The sequence below is a fragment of the Chelonoidis abingdonii genome, chromosome 16, assembly GCF_003597395.2.
Source record: "Chelonoidis abingdonii isolate Lonesome George chromosome 16, CheloAbing_2.0, whole genome shotgun sequence".
NCBI classification, from domain to species: domain Eukaryota; kingdom Metazoa; phylum Chordata; order Testudines; family Testudinidae; genus Chelonoidis; species Chelonoidis abingdonii.
In genome coordinates this window covers 15,120,202-15,137,216 of record NC_133784.1, presented here as the reverse complement: position 1 = coordinate 15,137,216, position 17,015 = coordinate 15,120,202, and the positions used below count along the sequence as shown (strand labels likewise).

The following is a 17,015-nucleotide window of genomic DNA, read 5'->3' as shown; positions in this document are numbered from 1 at the left end:
ATCATTTTTGTTTCTTTGGATGAGATTTTCTAATTCCTGCTCCTCACAATGTCTGTTTTCTTCTCTGACCTCGATCCATAACTTATGTCCCAGCAATTCTAGCTGTCAAAGAGTGCGCCCAGATAACAGCTTTTCTTTTCCCCCTACCCAAAGGATCATAAAACCTACTGGAAAACTTACCCACAAAGAAAATCGGTCCATCCATCTCTGACATCTCTAGCATTGTGATGAGCTAAATCTTTAAAACCTTTTGCAGTCAGAGACACATAACAGTAGACACTACGAGCCCTCTTCCGGCTTTTGCTTATGTTAAAAAGTCAAGTCAAGTCAAGCATACTCACTGGACAGTTTCGCAGGTCTCCCATGGTGCTGGCGTTCTGTAGTAACTCTCCAAACATATCTGGAGTGGGTTTCTCTCGTCTCTCCAGCATGCAAATAGCTTGATTGCTTCAGTTCGAGGACAGCATGGAGGAGAAAAGTTTATTTAAAAAGTCGAATAAACAAACATTTTCATTTAGCATTTATGCCACAATTAGAAAGCTGAGACAGTAAAAACAGCTATCATATTGTAAGTGCTTATTTTTGCAATTAATTTTTATTTATTTTGAGAATATTTTAATGTGTAAAACAGACACGTTTCAGTAGTGGATTCGTGCATTTTCTGTGACTATGTTGCAGAAAGAAAATGGGAAGTTTAAAGAGAGATGACAGACAATTCAAGTTTGGTCTCAAATTTGAGATTTTAAGACAAAACTTAACAGAAATGTTTTAAGGAATATTTAACTTCCAGTTAAAACACATTTTTACAGCAAATAAGTGCTTCCCTACAGAATTTGCAACAAGACCGTATATAGGTGAAATCTTATAGATGAAATTATAGGCAACAGTGAAACAGACATTTAATTGCATTGTCCAAGCTGAAAGATTGCAAAAAGGAAGCAAACTGTGTTAGTGGAAAAAATAAACTATATTTTAAAGTTAACAGCTTTAGTATAAGCAATGTACATACAGGAAGTCCATAAACACAGCATGATTTTTATGTTTATAGTGTTTCTTGAAACGCTACAGTCCCAAATTAAAATGTTGATCTCATTTGAAATTCTTATGACAAACATTAAATATTAATATTTTAAGCTAATAACATCATTCAGATAAACAATGTCAGCCAGAAAGTTCACTTAAATGGTAGCAGCCACAAGGGGGAATACAGCATATGCTCACAAGCCTTTTGATATGCTACCAATCATAATTTCACCCCACTGATTTCATGACCGAAGCTATTTCTGATTTTCAAGACAGTATCCAAATCCCTTTTCACTCCTCCACTGCATGGCTTTTACCCTGAGCAGCAGGTGGGCAGTTAATTTATTTCCATCTCAATCAGTATTTCGAAAATAGATGGTAACTTCAGTCTTTTATCATCTCTGGTCAGTTTCTTGCGGGCAATCATTTGTGTCACCAGCATTTGGAGAAAGGAAAACGTGCTATTTTCCTAAATGTGTGTATTCAAAGAATTGTTAGATGGCTGGAGCCAAGACTTCATGCTTTTTTTTCTTTATTTATTTGGAGCAAATATTTTTGGCTATTATTTTCATTCATTCATTCATTCCTTTAGTTTCCTTTTCATTGTAGTCTGTATGTTAGAGCATCATAATGACACTAAACTGTGACTGATTTGCCAAGAGAGATAAGAGCAACACTTAAGGACGCCTAGATTTTTAGCTCTATTATATAGAATAATTTATTTTCTTGCTCTCAGGATAAGACATCTGATTGAATTAAGTCTAAAGTGTTTTCTTATGGTTCCAAGAGAACGTTCCAAAGTAGGAATGATGCTGATAACTTACGTTGTCTACTTATTTAAGCAGGTTATCTGTGAAGTGGTTTTCACCTAGAGGGCTAATCTAGTGTTTAACAATTCAGTGCACTTTCTATGGGCTTAACAAATAGATATTTCCCCTTTTTAGGGCTTCCTTATGGCTAATATTGCTTTGAGTGTATTTGTTCATCAAATAACTACTGTATATACTCGTTCATAAGCCGAATATTTTTGGTAAAAAAGTGGCATATCAAAGAGCGGGGGTTGGCTTACAAATGGATCTACACCAAAATTTGATGATTTTAAACTCTATGGAATCATTGAATTGAATATTTAATTCACTGTTGTTTTGATTACCTGGAGCATCTGGAGGCATGGAGCTCCTCAGCCCCTCAGTTTGCGGCCACTGGGAGCTGAGGGGCTCTGTGCTTGTGAACGCTCCAGGTAAACAAAACGTCCAGGCCCACCAGCGGCTTGCTCTAATGGGCCAGGAGCCAAAGTTTGCCAACCCCTGAAATACAGGGTTGACTTATGAAAGGGTCATACAGTTTTTGCTATTTTTACCTAACCACCTAGGGCCAGCTTATAAACGAATGGGCTAACGAACGAGTATGTAGCCAGAAAACTTGTTTGGGGGATTTTTAAAAAACTGATTGTTTTATGTACTCCTGACAGTCAGGCTTCCACTGTTCAACACTGACAGCTCTTAGCTAACTTCATGTGCGGAAACAGCATGAAGCTAAAAGTTAAAAACAGTAACTCAGTTTTCCACTTAAATATTTACTGATACATCCTAGACTAAATGTGATACTAGGATTTTACAGATAAATCTCTTTTTAAACTGAAAGCCCTATAATGAGATTGTAATACTGCTAGGAACCAAGATAAAGTAGCTTTGCAGCAGAAAGAGTGTTGAAAGAATCCAACAGGAAGAATTTCCTGCATATGAATCACAGAAATGCTAATTTTAAAAAAATGGTTTAATGCTCATGAAAGTGAACCTGAATTACCCTTTGATATTTCAGTTCAGCCCATCACATAGTTCTACCTGTGCAAGTCAATCTTGGCCTGCATTACTCTTTTCTGTTTCAGTTCTGGGCACCACAGCTGCCAACGTTCTTCAGCCCTGAACTGTAGCACTACTCCTTTCGAGTCTTGTTCCTTAACACAGCTCTTGAAGTACCTGTTTCTCTGTTCTAGGTAACTCCCTGCCATAAATAGCCCTCTATCTCTACAGCTGGGTCAATGCACCAAATTCTTCATCTACATCTACCCTCCATCTTAATCTTCAGTCCCACAGAAGCTTTATGTTCCGGACCACAGCTATCCTACGCCTCCACTAATAATGAGCAATGTTCTATATGTTGAATTATGTGACAGTGGAGAAAAATACCATGACCAAGGTGCTACTGTAAACAAGGTAAACTCTTTTTCCATATAAAACCCCAGACTCACCAGAGTGAAGTGGTGGAGATGTAATGTACCATCTGGATAAAAGGCAGAGGGTCAGAAGTGGCACCACAGCTAGTACAGACACACTAAAACAGGAATGGAAAGTAATACCATGAGAAGGCTAAACTGATGAGTCCATGTCTCGTATTGCTGTGCCTAGGGTTGCCACCTTTCTAACTTCTGGTAAACAAACCCCGAGGGCCTGTCCCCGTGCACCTCTTCCCCCTGTCAGACTCCATCCTTGTTGCACTCTCCTCTCTTCCATCCCCATGTCACTTGCTGGATCCCGTCAAAGAGCCTGGATGCAGGTAGGAGGCATTCCCAGCTGAGCAGGGACTGGCATGGGTTAAAGACTCAGTGCGTCCCCTCGCCCTGGGATAAATTAGGGTTGCCAGGTCCCCAAAAATTGGACACCTGGCAACTCTAAATGGCACCTGGACACAGAAGCCAAAAACTAGACTGTCCAGGTAAAAAACAGATCGGTGGCAACCTTAGCTGTGCCTGTCTGACATTTCTTCAGACATGATGCTAGATTTCTCAGTAACTAAACCTAAATGGGGAGTGGGTGTTTTGTGTAAAAAGATACCACTATTTTACCTGTTCAAACAAGGTCATTGCAAACTTCTGGTGAGAAATGCAGTGCTGAGCAGTGCAGATGTCCTCTTTTGACTCATCCGCAATGTGAAAATGAATCCGCATCAAGAGATTCTCCTATCCCGAAAGGAAGAAAAAAGTTAAAAGTTGATCATTTGTAATGTATACAAACAAAAATGAATTACACATAATTCACTCCAGTACCTCAGAAATACTAAAATAAATAATGTTGTGTTAAAAGTGACATTTTACAATAGGATGGTGTGCTCTTGCCAACATTCTAAATTCATTTAGGAACTAAAGGGAGTGGTATTTCACTGATATTAAACAAAATAGCAACTGTGTACGTTATCTGGAATGCTACACCAATTAACCTTTATATTTATTTACTAGCCTATCTGAAGGTTCTATCATTATTTGTTCTGACAAATTCTCAAATGTCAGTGGGTTTGGCTTAAGTGCAATGGACACAGCAGCTCTGTGGTGTTTAAACAGTGGGCTGACACTGGAAAACAACCACTTAATTGCAGACTCATGATCCTGGCGTAACCCTTATTAATTGTTGTATAATCAATGGATTTTACACTATGCACCCAAAACTCTGTATGACGGGGAACTTTATTACATGAATGAAGAGCTAGACAACTAATAGAGAGGCAGATGAAATGCTGTAAGAAGCAAGAGTACTGAACACAATCTGTCTGATGAGCACTGATACCTAGAAGTTATTTCAGACAACTCCCTCTGTTCTCTGCATCCTAGAAGCTCTTGTTTCAGGATCCCTCCCAATATGTCAACATGGATTTATGGTAAGAAGGCCACAGATACCTTTATTAATATTGTTTTAACTATTTAACTTGACTAACTTGGACAGACAGAAGAAAGGCCACAGGGGACTCAGTATCTGGGCACAGATTAAGCATTAGGCACAGACTCCCCAATTCAGGCTGCCATCTTGTGCTGCAGAAACTAAGCATTCATTTCCCCTCAACCCCAAAGGCAAGTTTATGTCTACACTGCATTTTCATCACTAAAACTTTTGTCCCTTGAGGATGTGAAAAAACACCCTCCCACCCCCGAACGACAAAAGTTTTAATGCTGAAAAGCACCAGTGTGGACACCACTTTGTTAGCGGGAAACGCTCTCCCACCACTCATTGGAGGTAGTTTTAGTTTCTCATCAGGAGAGCTCTCTCCTGGAGATAAAAAGCAGCTATACTGCGTACCTAACAATGACACGGCTGTAGTGGCACAGCCACGCCGTTGTAAGGTGCATAGTGTAGACATAGCCTAAGTCTCTAGTCCTTACAGTTGCAAAGAAAACCTTGAAAAGGTTAACTGAGTGCAAAGCAATGGAGTGATGTCTGCCCTAGGGCTTGTCTGCACAGGAAAGCTTTATCACTTAGGCCATGGCTATACTCACACTTTACAGCGCTGCAATTTTCACGCTCAGGGGTGTGAAAAAACACCCCCCTGAGCGCTGCAAGATACAGCGCTGTAAAGCGTCAGTGTGGTTTACGTACAGCACTGGGAGAGCTCTCTCCCAGTGCTGCCGCTCTGACCACACTCACACTTCAAAGCGCTGCAGCGGCAGCACTCCCACAGCGCTGCCGCGGCAGCGCTTTGAAATTCCAAGTGTAGCCATACCCTTATACTACTATAATTACACCAGTATAGTTAAACTGACATCAGCAACAATGTGGACACCCTTATTGCAGCATAAGGGTATGTCTACGGGCATGGCTACACTTGCAAATGTAGAGCACTTTGAATTAAACTAGTCTTCGTAGAGCGCAGTAGGGAAAGTGCTGCAGTCTGTCCACACTGACAGCTGTAAGCGCACTGCCTTGTCCACATCTGCAGCACTTGCAGCGGCATTGGGAGCAGTGCATTGTGAGCAGCTATCTCACATAGCATCTCTTCCCATTCTGGTGCTGTGGCTTGTGGGAAAGAGTAGGGGGGCATTCTGGGTCCTGTTCCAACACCCCGTGACGCATTGGTTCGCATCCCAACAATCCCTCTGCTTCCACCCACAATTGGCACCATCTTTCAACATATTTTGTACTGCGCGCTCTGTCTTCCCTTTCAGTCTGCGGGTTACTCCTTAAGATCCAAAGTGACAGTGAGGACTCAGACGATGATATCGACTCTAGTAACGCATACGACACAAGATTGCTTGTGGCATTCATGAACATGCTCACCACTGTGGAACGGCGCTTTTGGGCTCGGGCATCAAGCACTGAGTGGTGGGATCACATCGTCATGCAAGTCTGGGATGACGAGCAGTGGCTGCAGACTTTCGCATGAGAAAAGCCATTTTCATGGGACTGTGTGAGGAGCTCGCCCCCACCCTGCGGTGCAACAACACGAGATTGAGAGCTGCTCTGATGGTGAAGAAGAGGGTGGCTATTGCAATCTGGAAACTGGCAACTCCAGACAGCTACTGATCGATTGCTAACCAGTTTGGAGTGGGAAAGTCGACCGCTGGAATCATGTTGATGCAAGCTTACAGGGCCATTAATTGTATCATGCTCAGAAGAACTGCGAATCTGGGTAACGTGCATGACATTGTGGCTGGCTTTGCACAAATGGGTTTCCCTAACTGCGGAGGGAAAATAGATGGGATGCATATTCCAATTCTGGCACCAGCCCACCTAGCCTCCAAGTATATTAATCGGAAGGGCTATTTCTCTATGGCTCTTCAGGCGCTTGTGGATCACTGTGGGCATTTCATTGACATTAATGCAGGCTGGCCTAGAAAGGCGCTTGACACACGCATCTTTCGGAACACTGGCCTGTTCAGGAAGCTGCAAGCCGGGACTTTTTTTCCCAGATCAGAAGATCACCATAGGGGAAGTTGAAATGCCCATTGTGATCCTTGGAAATCCCGCATACCCTTTAAAGCCATGGCTCATGAAACCCTACACAGGAAGCCTTGACAGCAGCAAGGAGCGGTTCAACAACAGGCTGAGCCGGTGCAGAATGCCTGTGGAGCGTGCTTCTGGCCATTTAAAGAGCCACTGGCGTTCTCTGTATGGGAAGCTGGACCTGGCTGATAACAGCATCCCCGCAGTTATATCCATGTGCTGTACCTTCCATAACATTTGCGAAGGGAAGGGTGAAAGATTCACTCAAGCACGTTCAACACCTGGAGGCTGAATCTGAACAACCAGAGAACAGGGCTATTAGAGGGGCCCAGCACGGGGCTGCAAGGATTAGGGATGCCTTGAGGGAGCAATTTGAGGCTGAAAGCCAACAGTATTGTTTGGTGCCTTGCACGGGAGTGAAGTGCAGTGGTTCCAAAGTTAGTAGGAATCTGTGTTTGCTATGCTGACTTGCAGTGCCTGTTGCTTTCCTGGACTAAGGTATCTTTTACATTATGCAATAATAAAAAAATGTTTTCAAAGCAAAAAAATCCATTTAACGAAAAGAAAATGCATTTATTGAAAAGAAACAACTGCTTGGGAAACACAAGGGCAAGGGGGTGGGGTGCAGAACGGTACAATCACAGGTTTGCATATGTCCTGTTATCATACTCAGCCTTCCTGTTTGGAGCGCTACGCAACGAGTGCTGCACTTCAGCCTGGCTATACTGCATGGTGATGGGGGATGAGTGCAGTGTGTAAGTGTCATAGTTTTCAGGACTGGGTGGTGAAGCTACAGGTGTTGGAGCCAGCTGGTGGTGATAAGAACCCAGATGTTGGGGAAAGTGGGTTGGCGATGACATGGGGGCACAAGGGAAAGAGTTCTGGGACAATGGCTGTGGGAGGGGCGGGGGCAGTAGTGCTCCGCCTGCATGGCTACGAGCGCCTGGATCGAATCCGCTTGGCGCTCCATGATGCTTATCAGCTGCTCTTTGCTTTGGTGCCGGCAATCTGCATTCTGCTGAGGGACCCTCTTTTCACTCTCCCGCCACACATGCATTTTTTAATTTTCATTAAGGGACTGCTGCATGACTTCATGCAGCATGTCCTCTTCGCTTCGACGTGTCCTCTTCCTGATTCTTTGCAGCCTCTCAGTCGGTGATAACATGGATGGCTGAGATCTCAAGGTTGCATCTGTAAAGGCAAAATGCAACACTTAACAGAGGCAGCATTGTTCACATCAGACAGAGCAGTGATTCCCCCGCCCTTAAGAAGGGCAAGCATAGTCTACACAATAGCATAATTTGTCAGTCCCAAAGCGAGTGCACATAAGCCCCAGAAGCCCCAAAATGGTGAGTAAGCACAGGGTCAAGGAGGACTGATTCTTTCATGGCTGTACTGTCCTCTGGGTTTCTGTGCCTTGGGGAGAGCCAACAGCTGCAGGGGCCCCTATACAGAACATTGTCCCCATATTTTCCACAGGAGTTTGCCCTGGAAGAGATCTCGCAGCTGAGGGTGACCTGGGAAGCAAGGGAGGGTCTTCTACTACAATGCGGCTTCCGCCCTGGCCCATATGCAGCTTGCATGTGTGCATCAATGGTCCCCCCACCCCTCACGGCAGAGTGGCGTGGACATGTTAGCCTTACTGGGACAAGGACCACAGTGGCCGCACGAAACCTGTGCAAGCACATTGCCCAAGTTCTGGCTGAGACCTTCGAAGAGATCACTGAGGCCGATTACCGTGATATGAGAGAGCACATCAAACCCCTATTCCGCATCTAGGCATGCATGCAGCCCTAATCCTCCTCGCCCCAAGAGCCCGCACCGAAAAACTTCCTTCCCAAAATAAAAGCTGCTTACCAGGAGCCTCCTTTGGTGTTGGTCCTTCCCCAAGCACCGGCCACTGCAACTGGCTACCTTCCACCTGGCTTGAGAACAGTTCCTGGCTGCATGCATCTAGGGATGTCGGAGTTTCTTCCTCTTCCTCAGCACCCTCGCTCCCACTTTGCTCCTCCTCCTGCCTTGTTGGACTGGGCTCTGCAGTGTCCATGGTGGCACTCAGAATGGAGGTGGGGTCGCCCCCAGGTATTGTGTCCAGTTCTTTGTAAAAACAGCAGGTTGTGGGGGCAGTACCGGAGTGGCTGTTTGCTTCGAGGGCTTTGCGGTAGGAATTCCACAGCTCCTTCACTTTAACCCTGCACTGCAAGGTGTCCCGGTCATGGCCCTTTTCCATCATGTCTCTTGATATCTGCCTGAAGTTACCGTAATTCCTACGGCTGGAGCACAGCTGGGACTGGACAGCTTCCTCCCCTTAAATACTGATGATGTCCAGCACTCGCCATTGCTCCATACTGGGGATTGTCTGGAGCGTGGAGGCATGGTCATTTGGAAAAATTTGCTGAGAGCACTCTACACCTGGCTGAGCAAACAGGAAGGAGATTTTCAAAATTCCCAGAGAATTTAAAGGGTGGGTCTGACGGTTGGTGACCTGACGGCAGGGCAGTAGAGTTCAAAGTGATGGCCAGAGTGGCCAGAACAGGCATTGTGGGACACTTCTGGAGACCGGTCAGAGCCACGGTGCTCCACCAGGGGCGTATCAAATGTTACTCCACTCGCTGAGGTGGAGTACCAGGAGTGCTCTAGCCGTGGAGTCAGAGCGCTTTACGTGCCTTACCAGTGTGGACGCGTCATGAGTTAGAGCACACTGGGCTGCTTTAATGCGCTCTAACTCGCAAGTGTAGCCATGTCCTACACTACATTACAGCTACGGTGCTGCAGTTGTGCCACTGTAGCACCATACTGTAGGTGCTTCCTACATCGAAAGAAGTTTTTCCCATTGATATAGTAAATTTGCCTCTCCAAGATGCAGTAGCTATGTCAGCAGAAGAACTCTTCTGTCACCCAAGAGCTTGCCTACACTTTAATGCTACAGCAGCACAGCTGTGTTGCTGTAGCTCTTCAGTGTAGATACTGCCTAGAGTGATGGAAGGGACTCTCCCCTCAGTGTAGGTAATCCACCTCCCGCAGAGTGGTAGCTGGATCGATGGTGAACTCCTGTGCCTGATCCTGTGGGATCTCTTTGAACTTGCTGATGGAATCCCACAGGTTGAAATTGTATCCACCAAGTGGGTCCTGATGGTTAAAGACTCTAAATTGGAGGCTTGCTGTGGAATATTTTTTTTCTGCCAAATAAGTCTAACCTCTTGGCATCTTTACATTTGGGGGTGCCACTCACTTGTCCCTGATTGTCTCTTTAGTTGATGGCAGACACAGCCAGGGACTCTGCAAGAGGGTGCATGTATAAGTATTCAAACCCCTTTGTGGGGACACAGTACTTCTTTTCTGCCTTTTTGGATGTGGGCAGAATGGAAGATGGGGTCTGCCACACTGACTTGGCTATCTTTACAAACTACTGGGTGAACGGACAATGCGACCCAGGCTGGGGTAGAAGAGGAGATGACACTGAAGAGGTCATTGGGCTCCTCAGCTAGCTCCTCAACCTCCAAATTCAGGCTGGCCACCACGTCTTTAAGTAGGGCTTGGTGCTCCCTGAAGTCATTGGGGGGCTACCAGTTTGCGAGGGTGCTGCCACCGCCTCATCTGGGGATGATGAGGGTGAATGCACTGCTGGAGGTTGGGAGGCATCCTCTTATGCATCTGGGACCACTCCATGGTCACCATGGCTTCCCTTGGAGTCACCACTTCGGATTGGGCCCCTTGCTCTGACACCGTGCTGGCTGTGACAGGGGTAGATTGTCCGATGCCACCTAGGAGGATCGGTGGGAGTACAGTGGGATTCATAGGCAACCCTCACGGGTTCCAGTATACTGCCGCTAAGCGGACCATTGCCTTTGACCCTATGCCAGTGCTGCAGGTCTTTCTGGTGACCAGGGTGGGGCCATGGAAGCCTGAGTCTGTTGACTGACTCTTGTTAGCGACCAGTATAAGGAAGGCGAGAACTGGTGCCTGTCTGCAGAACTGTACCAGGGCCTTGGCAACCAGTGCTGTGACCAGGAATGGTCTCGCGTTAGAGGGGACCAACACTTAGGAGACCTGCGAGGTGATGGCGACCAGCAACTTGGCAATCTCTGGCGGGAGGACCATCAGTACCAAGAATACGGGGATCGGTGTGGCGACTCCAGAGTCCCATGTCTTGTAAGAGGAGACCATGGTGTCAGAGATCTGGGCCTCCTGGCCAGAGACCAGGGTTGTGGGACCGTGGTCCTTGGCCATAGTGAAGGGGAACCACGCCTGTGGGTCCAGGGACCGAGGGCATTCCATGGCCCTTAGGGAAGGTTCCATCATTGGCTTGGTCATCTGAGCCGGTGTATTGATGGGACCTGTCATGTGGCCAGGCATCTGCAGTGCCAGTCAGTCTAACTGCTCTTTGGCCCTGCAATGGGCCGAGACCCCCTATCGCTCCCTGGAGTTGGAGGCAGGTCCCTGGCTTGGCTAGGGGGTTCAACCACAGCGGTACCCCAAGAGCCTTCATTGTGGCCACAAGGCTTTGCCGCAAGTTCCCTTGTGTGATGCCTGTGGTATCAGCAAGGGGGAATGGTGATGGATGGATCCCAGTGCTGGCGGTGCACTGCGTGCCGACGTGGAAGTACCGAACGTGGAGTCCAAGTGCAAGGGCTCTGATGCCAGGCGCAGAGCAGCCTCTATGAGGAGGGCCCTTAAGCAAATGTCCTCCTCTTTTTGAGTTTGTGGATGAAAATTTTTGCAGATCTGGCACTGTCTTTTCAATGGGACTCCCCCAGGTACTTCAGACAACTCATGAGGGTCACTGATGGGCCTCGTCCAGCTGCAGTCAAAACACGTCTTCGAGGTTGGGGAGCGGGGCATGTCCCGCTCCAGGACAAAGTCCCTTCCGGGAGTTTAACTACTAAACTACCATTACAATACTTAACAGCTAACTAATCACTGACTAAATAACAAAGGAGAATGATCTGAACAGTAAAGAACTGCTAATGCTCTTGGCTAAGCAAGACCAGGCGCTCCAACCAACCATCACGGGCAGTAAGAAGGAACTGAGAGGCCGTAAAAGCCAGCAGCGCCTGATATACCACCGCATGAGCATGGCACTCCAGGGGGCGCCAAAGCCAGCCCTATGGACACCGCTAAGGCAAAAGTCTCCAAAAATGTGCACATGGGCACACAGAATGGAATCAACATGAGCAAGCACTCGAAGAATAAATTTTCCTTCCAAAAAGGTCCAATCTCTTGGCCTCCTTATTCTTGGGGGTGGAACTATATTGCCCTTGCTTGTCTTTCTTGTAGGCCACACAAATGACCAATGACCCTGGGGGTGGGGGTGTACGAGTACTCAAACCCCTTGGCTGGGATGAAATACTTCTTTTCAGCCCTTTTGTAGGTGAGTGGAATTGAAGATGGGGTTTGCTAGTGGGTTTTTAGAAAATCTTTAGGACCGCTTTGTGCACTGGAACCGTGACATGAGTGGGGGTTGATGTGGAGAGCACATTAAACAAGGTGTCCGATTGCTCTGCCATCTCCTCCACTCTAGGCCTAAGTTCGTGGTCAACCTTCAGAGCAGGGCTTGGTACTCCTTAAAATCATCCAGTGAGCTATCGTGAGAGGGCTCTGCCAGAACCTCATCTGGAGAGGATGAGGATGGCTGGACCACTGGGGGTGGGCTCCTCCCTTCCACCCCGGCATCCGATTGCACTTTGTGCACCGACCCTGGTACCATCTGATGTTTGTCTGAATCGGCGATGGACGATTGGTGTGAGGGGGCATTGGCATGACCGGCATGCTCCAGGCACTCCACTAGGGCCACTGCGCTGGCCACTGGCCCTGCTGCCAGGATGGCATCGCTGAGGTGGACACAGCCTCAAGAGTCCAGTCACAATGGTGCTGTCTCAGTGAGGGACTGAACTCCCTCTCTGTGCCAGAGGAATCCTTCTCTGGTGACCACAGCAGGGCTGTTAACACCTGAGTCTGGTGGCTAACCATCACCTTGTGTGAACGGAACCTTGAACAGGCAGATTGGTGCCAGGAGTAGGGGGATTGGCACTGTGTTGGGGAATGTTCCCATGGTCTAGGTGACGGCGATTGATGTCATGAATAGGGTTGCCGGAAGGATGATCGGTGCCATCCATATGGTGACCGGCACCTCCCTCTAGGCGAGTCTCATTGAGAGGGAAGAGACCGGGAGCGAAGTGCCGGTAATCTGAAGCAGCAAACTGGTTACCTAGGCTGATGCGAAGACCAGGGGCACAGCCACTAAGAGCTTTACTTTGGCTCTGGAGACCAGCGGTGTTCACTCGCCTTCTGAGAGGCTTTCATGGCTGCCTTTGTAGGGAGCCTTTGCTAGGTCCATCGCAGCATGTGGTGCCGGCTGCACTGGGAGAGTCCTTTGCTCTTGGTGCTGGGAACGGCTGGGAAGGCATTGACTCCACCATGAGTCTGGGTACCATACTGCTCCCTGGAGTCAGTGGTGGATCCCTTGCGGGAGAAAGGGGAGGAAGGAGGTCCCCTAAGGGATATATCCTCGTGTAGCTCCTGGGTGGGCCCAGGTAACAGGGTCCTTTACCTGATGCCCCTTGGTCCTTCTTGCTTGGTGCTGGGTCCCAATTTTTTGACTTCTTCTTGGGCACTGGCAAAGGGGAATGGTGCTGAAGTACTGGGCGGAGAGCAGCCTCCATGAGGAGGGCCCTCAAACGGATGTTGAATTCTTTTTCTGTCCTGGGATGAAAGTTCTTATAGATGGGACACTTATTTTATATGCAATCCCCCCAAGCACTTCAGATAGCTGTCATGGGGGTCACTAACAGGCATAGGCCTATTATAGTCAGTGCACGGATTAAAACCTGGAGACTGGGGCATGCTCTGTCTGGAGAAAAGTCCTCACTGGATCCTAACTTACTAAGTACAGTGAAGAAGGAAACTGCTGACCACTTGTTAGGCAAGGAAGAGAGGCACTCCAACCAACCACCACAGGTGGTGAGAAGGACTGAGAGGGAGTAGGACTGGCAACTCCTGATATACTGATGCATGAGCGAGGCACTCCAGAGGATGCCACAGCCAAACCTACGGATACCGCTAAGGCAAAAGTCTTTGAGAACTGTGCACGTGGGTGCACACACATCTAGAATGGAATAAACATGAGCAAGCACTAAAGAACCACCTAATTTGCTAATGTAGACCAAGCCCTAGCTGCATCTACATTGGGGGTTAGATCGACCTAATTATATCATGTAAGGCTTGTAATTTTTCAAAGGTCTAAGTGATGTAGGTCGGTCAGTCTAATGTTTAGTACAGACAAGTTCTAAAGCTCCGTCTGCACCAGCAAGTTATGTCATATAACAACTAAGCTGCACAGGGGTGTGGAAAATCCAAAATTCTGAGTGACGCAGTTGTACCAACCTAACTCCCAGTGTAGAGAGCGCTATGTCGAAGAGAAGGCTACCACCTCTGAGGGAGGTGGAGTACCTACGCCAACAGGAGAAGCCCTCCCATCTGTGTAGGCAGCATCTTTCCTGAAGTACTACAGTGGTGCATCTGCATCAGTGCAGCATTTTAAGTGTAGACAAACCCTAGAAGTGGCTCTTTTTTTGTTAGCTAAAACATCTTCCGAAGGCACAAACAAACAAACAAAAAAGGCCCTCTTGTACTGGAATAAGAGTGTCCACAAAGCGTTAAGCCAGTATAATTATATTAATTTAAATTCACACCTTGGTTTACACTGGTATAACTTTCCCATATTTTGCAAGCTCAGTAATGTTCTTTTAATATTTTATTTTAAAATTCCTTCTGAGTTGGAAATACAAACCTGTCCACACCCTGCCCCCTTATGGCCAAGTTTGCAAACTGCCTACAATGCATTCTGATGGGAATCTCTTGTGGCGGTTGAACCATTCAAATGGGATGGCTTGTAAGATAGGTGCTCTCATACAGCTCAGATGCTGCAAATTAGCAGCTAATTAAAAACACATTTTGAAGCTGCTATATGACAGTCTGATCTCAGCGTTACATGAGCATCCCAACTTTACATGCCTAGCCCAGATGTCTGTCAAGAAGCTCAACACAACTAAGGGTATGTCTACACTACAGGATTATTCCGATTTTACATAAACCGGTTTTGTAAAACTGATTGTATAAAGTCGAGTGCACATGGCCACACAAAGCACAATAATTCGGCGGTGTGCGTCCATGTACCGAGGCTAGTGTCGATTTCTGGAGCGCTGCACTGTGGGTAGCTATCCCGTAGCTATCCCATAGTTCCCGCAATCTCCCCCGCCCACTGGAATTCTGGGTTGAGATCCCAATGCATGACGGTGCAAAAACAGTGTCGCAGGAGATTCTGGGTAAATGTTGTCACTCAATCCTTCCTCCGTGAAAGCAACGGCAGACAATCATTTCGCGCCCTTTTTCCCTGGATTGCCCTGGCAGACATCATAGCATGGCAACCATGGAGCCCGTTTTGCCTGTTGGTCACGTCTCATGTGAGTACTGGATGCTGCTGACAGACGGGCAGTACTGCGGGCTAAGAGCAGCATTCATTTGCCTTTGCAAGGTAGCAGAGACAGTTACCATCCCTATTGTACCGTCTGCCCTGCCACTGTAAATTGGCGATGAGATGACAGTTATCAGTCGTTCTGTACCATCTGCTGCTGTCATGGGTGCTCCTGGCTGGCCTCTTGAGGTCGGCGCGGGGCGCAAAGACAAAATGGGAATGACTCCCCAGGTCATCCCTCCTTTATGTTTTATCTAAAAATAGAGTCAGTCCTGCTTAGAATATGGGGCAAGTGTACTAGAAACAGTGTACCAGAGAACCAGAGAGCCGGCGCTTGTGTCAGATCCCGCAGAAACGATGAGCTGCATGCCATTCTAGGGGATGCCCCTGCAAAACCCCACCCGTTGCTTCTCTCTCCCCCAACCTTCCTGGGCTACTGTTGCAGTGTTCCTCCATTTGTGTGATGATGGTAATAAAGAATGCAGGAAAAAGAACACTGACTTTTTAGTGAGATAAAATGAGGGGGAGGCAGCCTCTGCTATGTAGTCCAGACAGTACAGAATCTTTCTTAGACATGAAAGGGTGGAGCTGATGGAGTCCAGCCCCAGTTGTTATGATGAAGATGGTTACCAGCAGTTCTGTACCATCTGCCAGGAATGACAGGAGTCATTCCTATTTTTACCCAGGTGCCCCGGCCAACTCCCAAGGCCAGCAGGAGCATCTATGATGAGGACGGCTATCAGTCATTTTGTACTGTACCATCTGCCACCGGGGAGGGGAGGGGGGAGAAGATGCTGCGTTTCAGTAGCACCGCGTCTACCAGCAGCACGCTGTACACATACGTGGACATTGAAAAAAGTCAAGAAACGATTTTTCCCTCTTTTCTTTCACGGGGGGGGAGGGAGTATTGACGGAATATACCCTGAACTACCCAGACAATGTGTTTGACCTACAGGCATTGGGAGCTCAGCCAGAATGCAAATGCTTTTCGAGACTGCAGGAGATGTGGGGATAGCTGGAATCCTCAGTAGTACCCCTCCCTCCCTCCATGAGCATCCATTTGATTCTTTGGCTTTCTGTTATGCTTGTCACACAGCAGTGTGCTGTGGCCTCTGTCTATCATAGCCTGGAGATTTTTTCTGCTTTGTCATTTCGTCTTCTGTAACGGTATTTCAGAATTTGTCTCCCCATACACGCGGATCAGATCCAGTATCTCCCATACGGTCCATTTTTTTTATCACCCCTGTGCTGATCAGAGCTCCACGCTGGGCAAACAGGAAATGAAATTCAAAAGTTCGCGGGGCTTTTCCTGTCTACCTCGCCAGTGCATCCGAGTTCAGATTGCTTTCCAGAGTGGTCACAATGGTGCACTGTGGGATACCGCCCGGAGGCCAATACTGTTGATATGTGGCCACACTAACTCTAATCCGACATGGCAATACCAATTTCAGCACTACTCCTTTCGTCGAGGAGGAGTACAGAAATTGGTTTAAAGAGCCCTTTATATCAATATAAAGGGCCTCGTTGTGTGGATGGGGTGCAAGGTTAAATCGGTTTAACGCTGATAAATTCGGTTTAAATGCGTAGTGTAGACCAGGCCTATGTGTTGTCACAGGAGGAAACTATTGCCCCCTTTGGTCAAGAAAGTTACTCTCTTGAAGCTCTGGGCATTCTATCTCAATTTGTCACAATTTTGCAAGCCAGGAAGTTCTCTACATAGGCCTTGTCCAAACAACATTTGAAAGCGTCAGCAGCAACCGAGCACAGTTTCAGCTACAAAAATGAAGAGGGACTGTGTTTCCATTTCTCAC

The 17,015-nt window shown here is 47.2% G+C and overlaps 2 protein-coding genes across 3 annotated transcripts in view; one reads left to right on the top strand and one right to left on the bottom strand.

The window, feature by feature from the left end:
- SEC24C (SEC24 homolog C, COPII coat complex component) overlaps window positions 1–17,015 on the top strand; it is a 647,635-nt gene that overhangs the window by 280,542 nt on the left and 350,078 nt on the right. The window lies entirely within an intron of this gene.
- Window positions 1–17,015, bottom strand: part of USP54 (ubiquitin specific peptidase 54) — a 235,150-nt gene that overhangs the window by 85,648 nt on the left and 132,487 nt on the right. For both annotated transcript variants that reach the window (XM_075072848.1, XM_075072847.1), the window contains 3 exons: window positions 3,869–3,982; window positions 3,275–3,357; window positions 342–447 (listed from right to left, as the gene is read on the bottom strand). In XM_075072848.1, coding sequence (XP_074928949.1) covers window positions 342–447; window positions 3,275–3,357; window positions 3,869–3,982 — 303 coding nt within the window. The remainder of the gene's footprint in view (window positions 1–341; window positions 448–3,274; window positions 3,358–3,868; window positions 3,983–17,015) is intronic.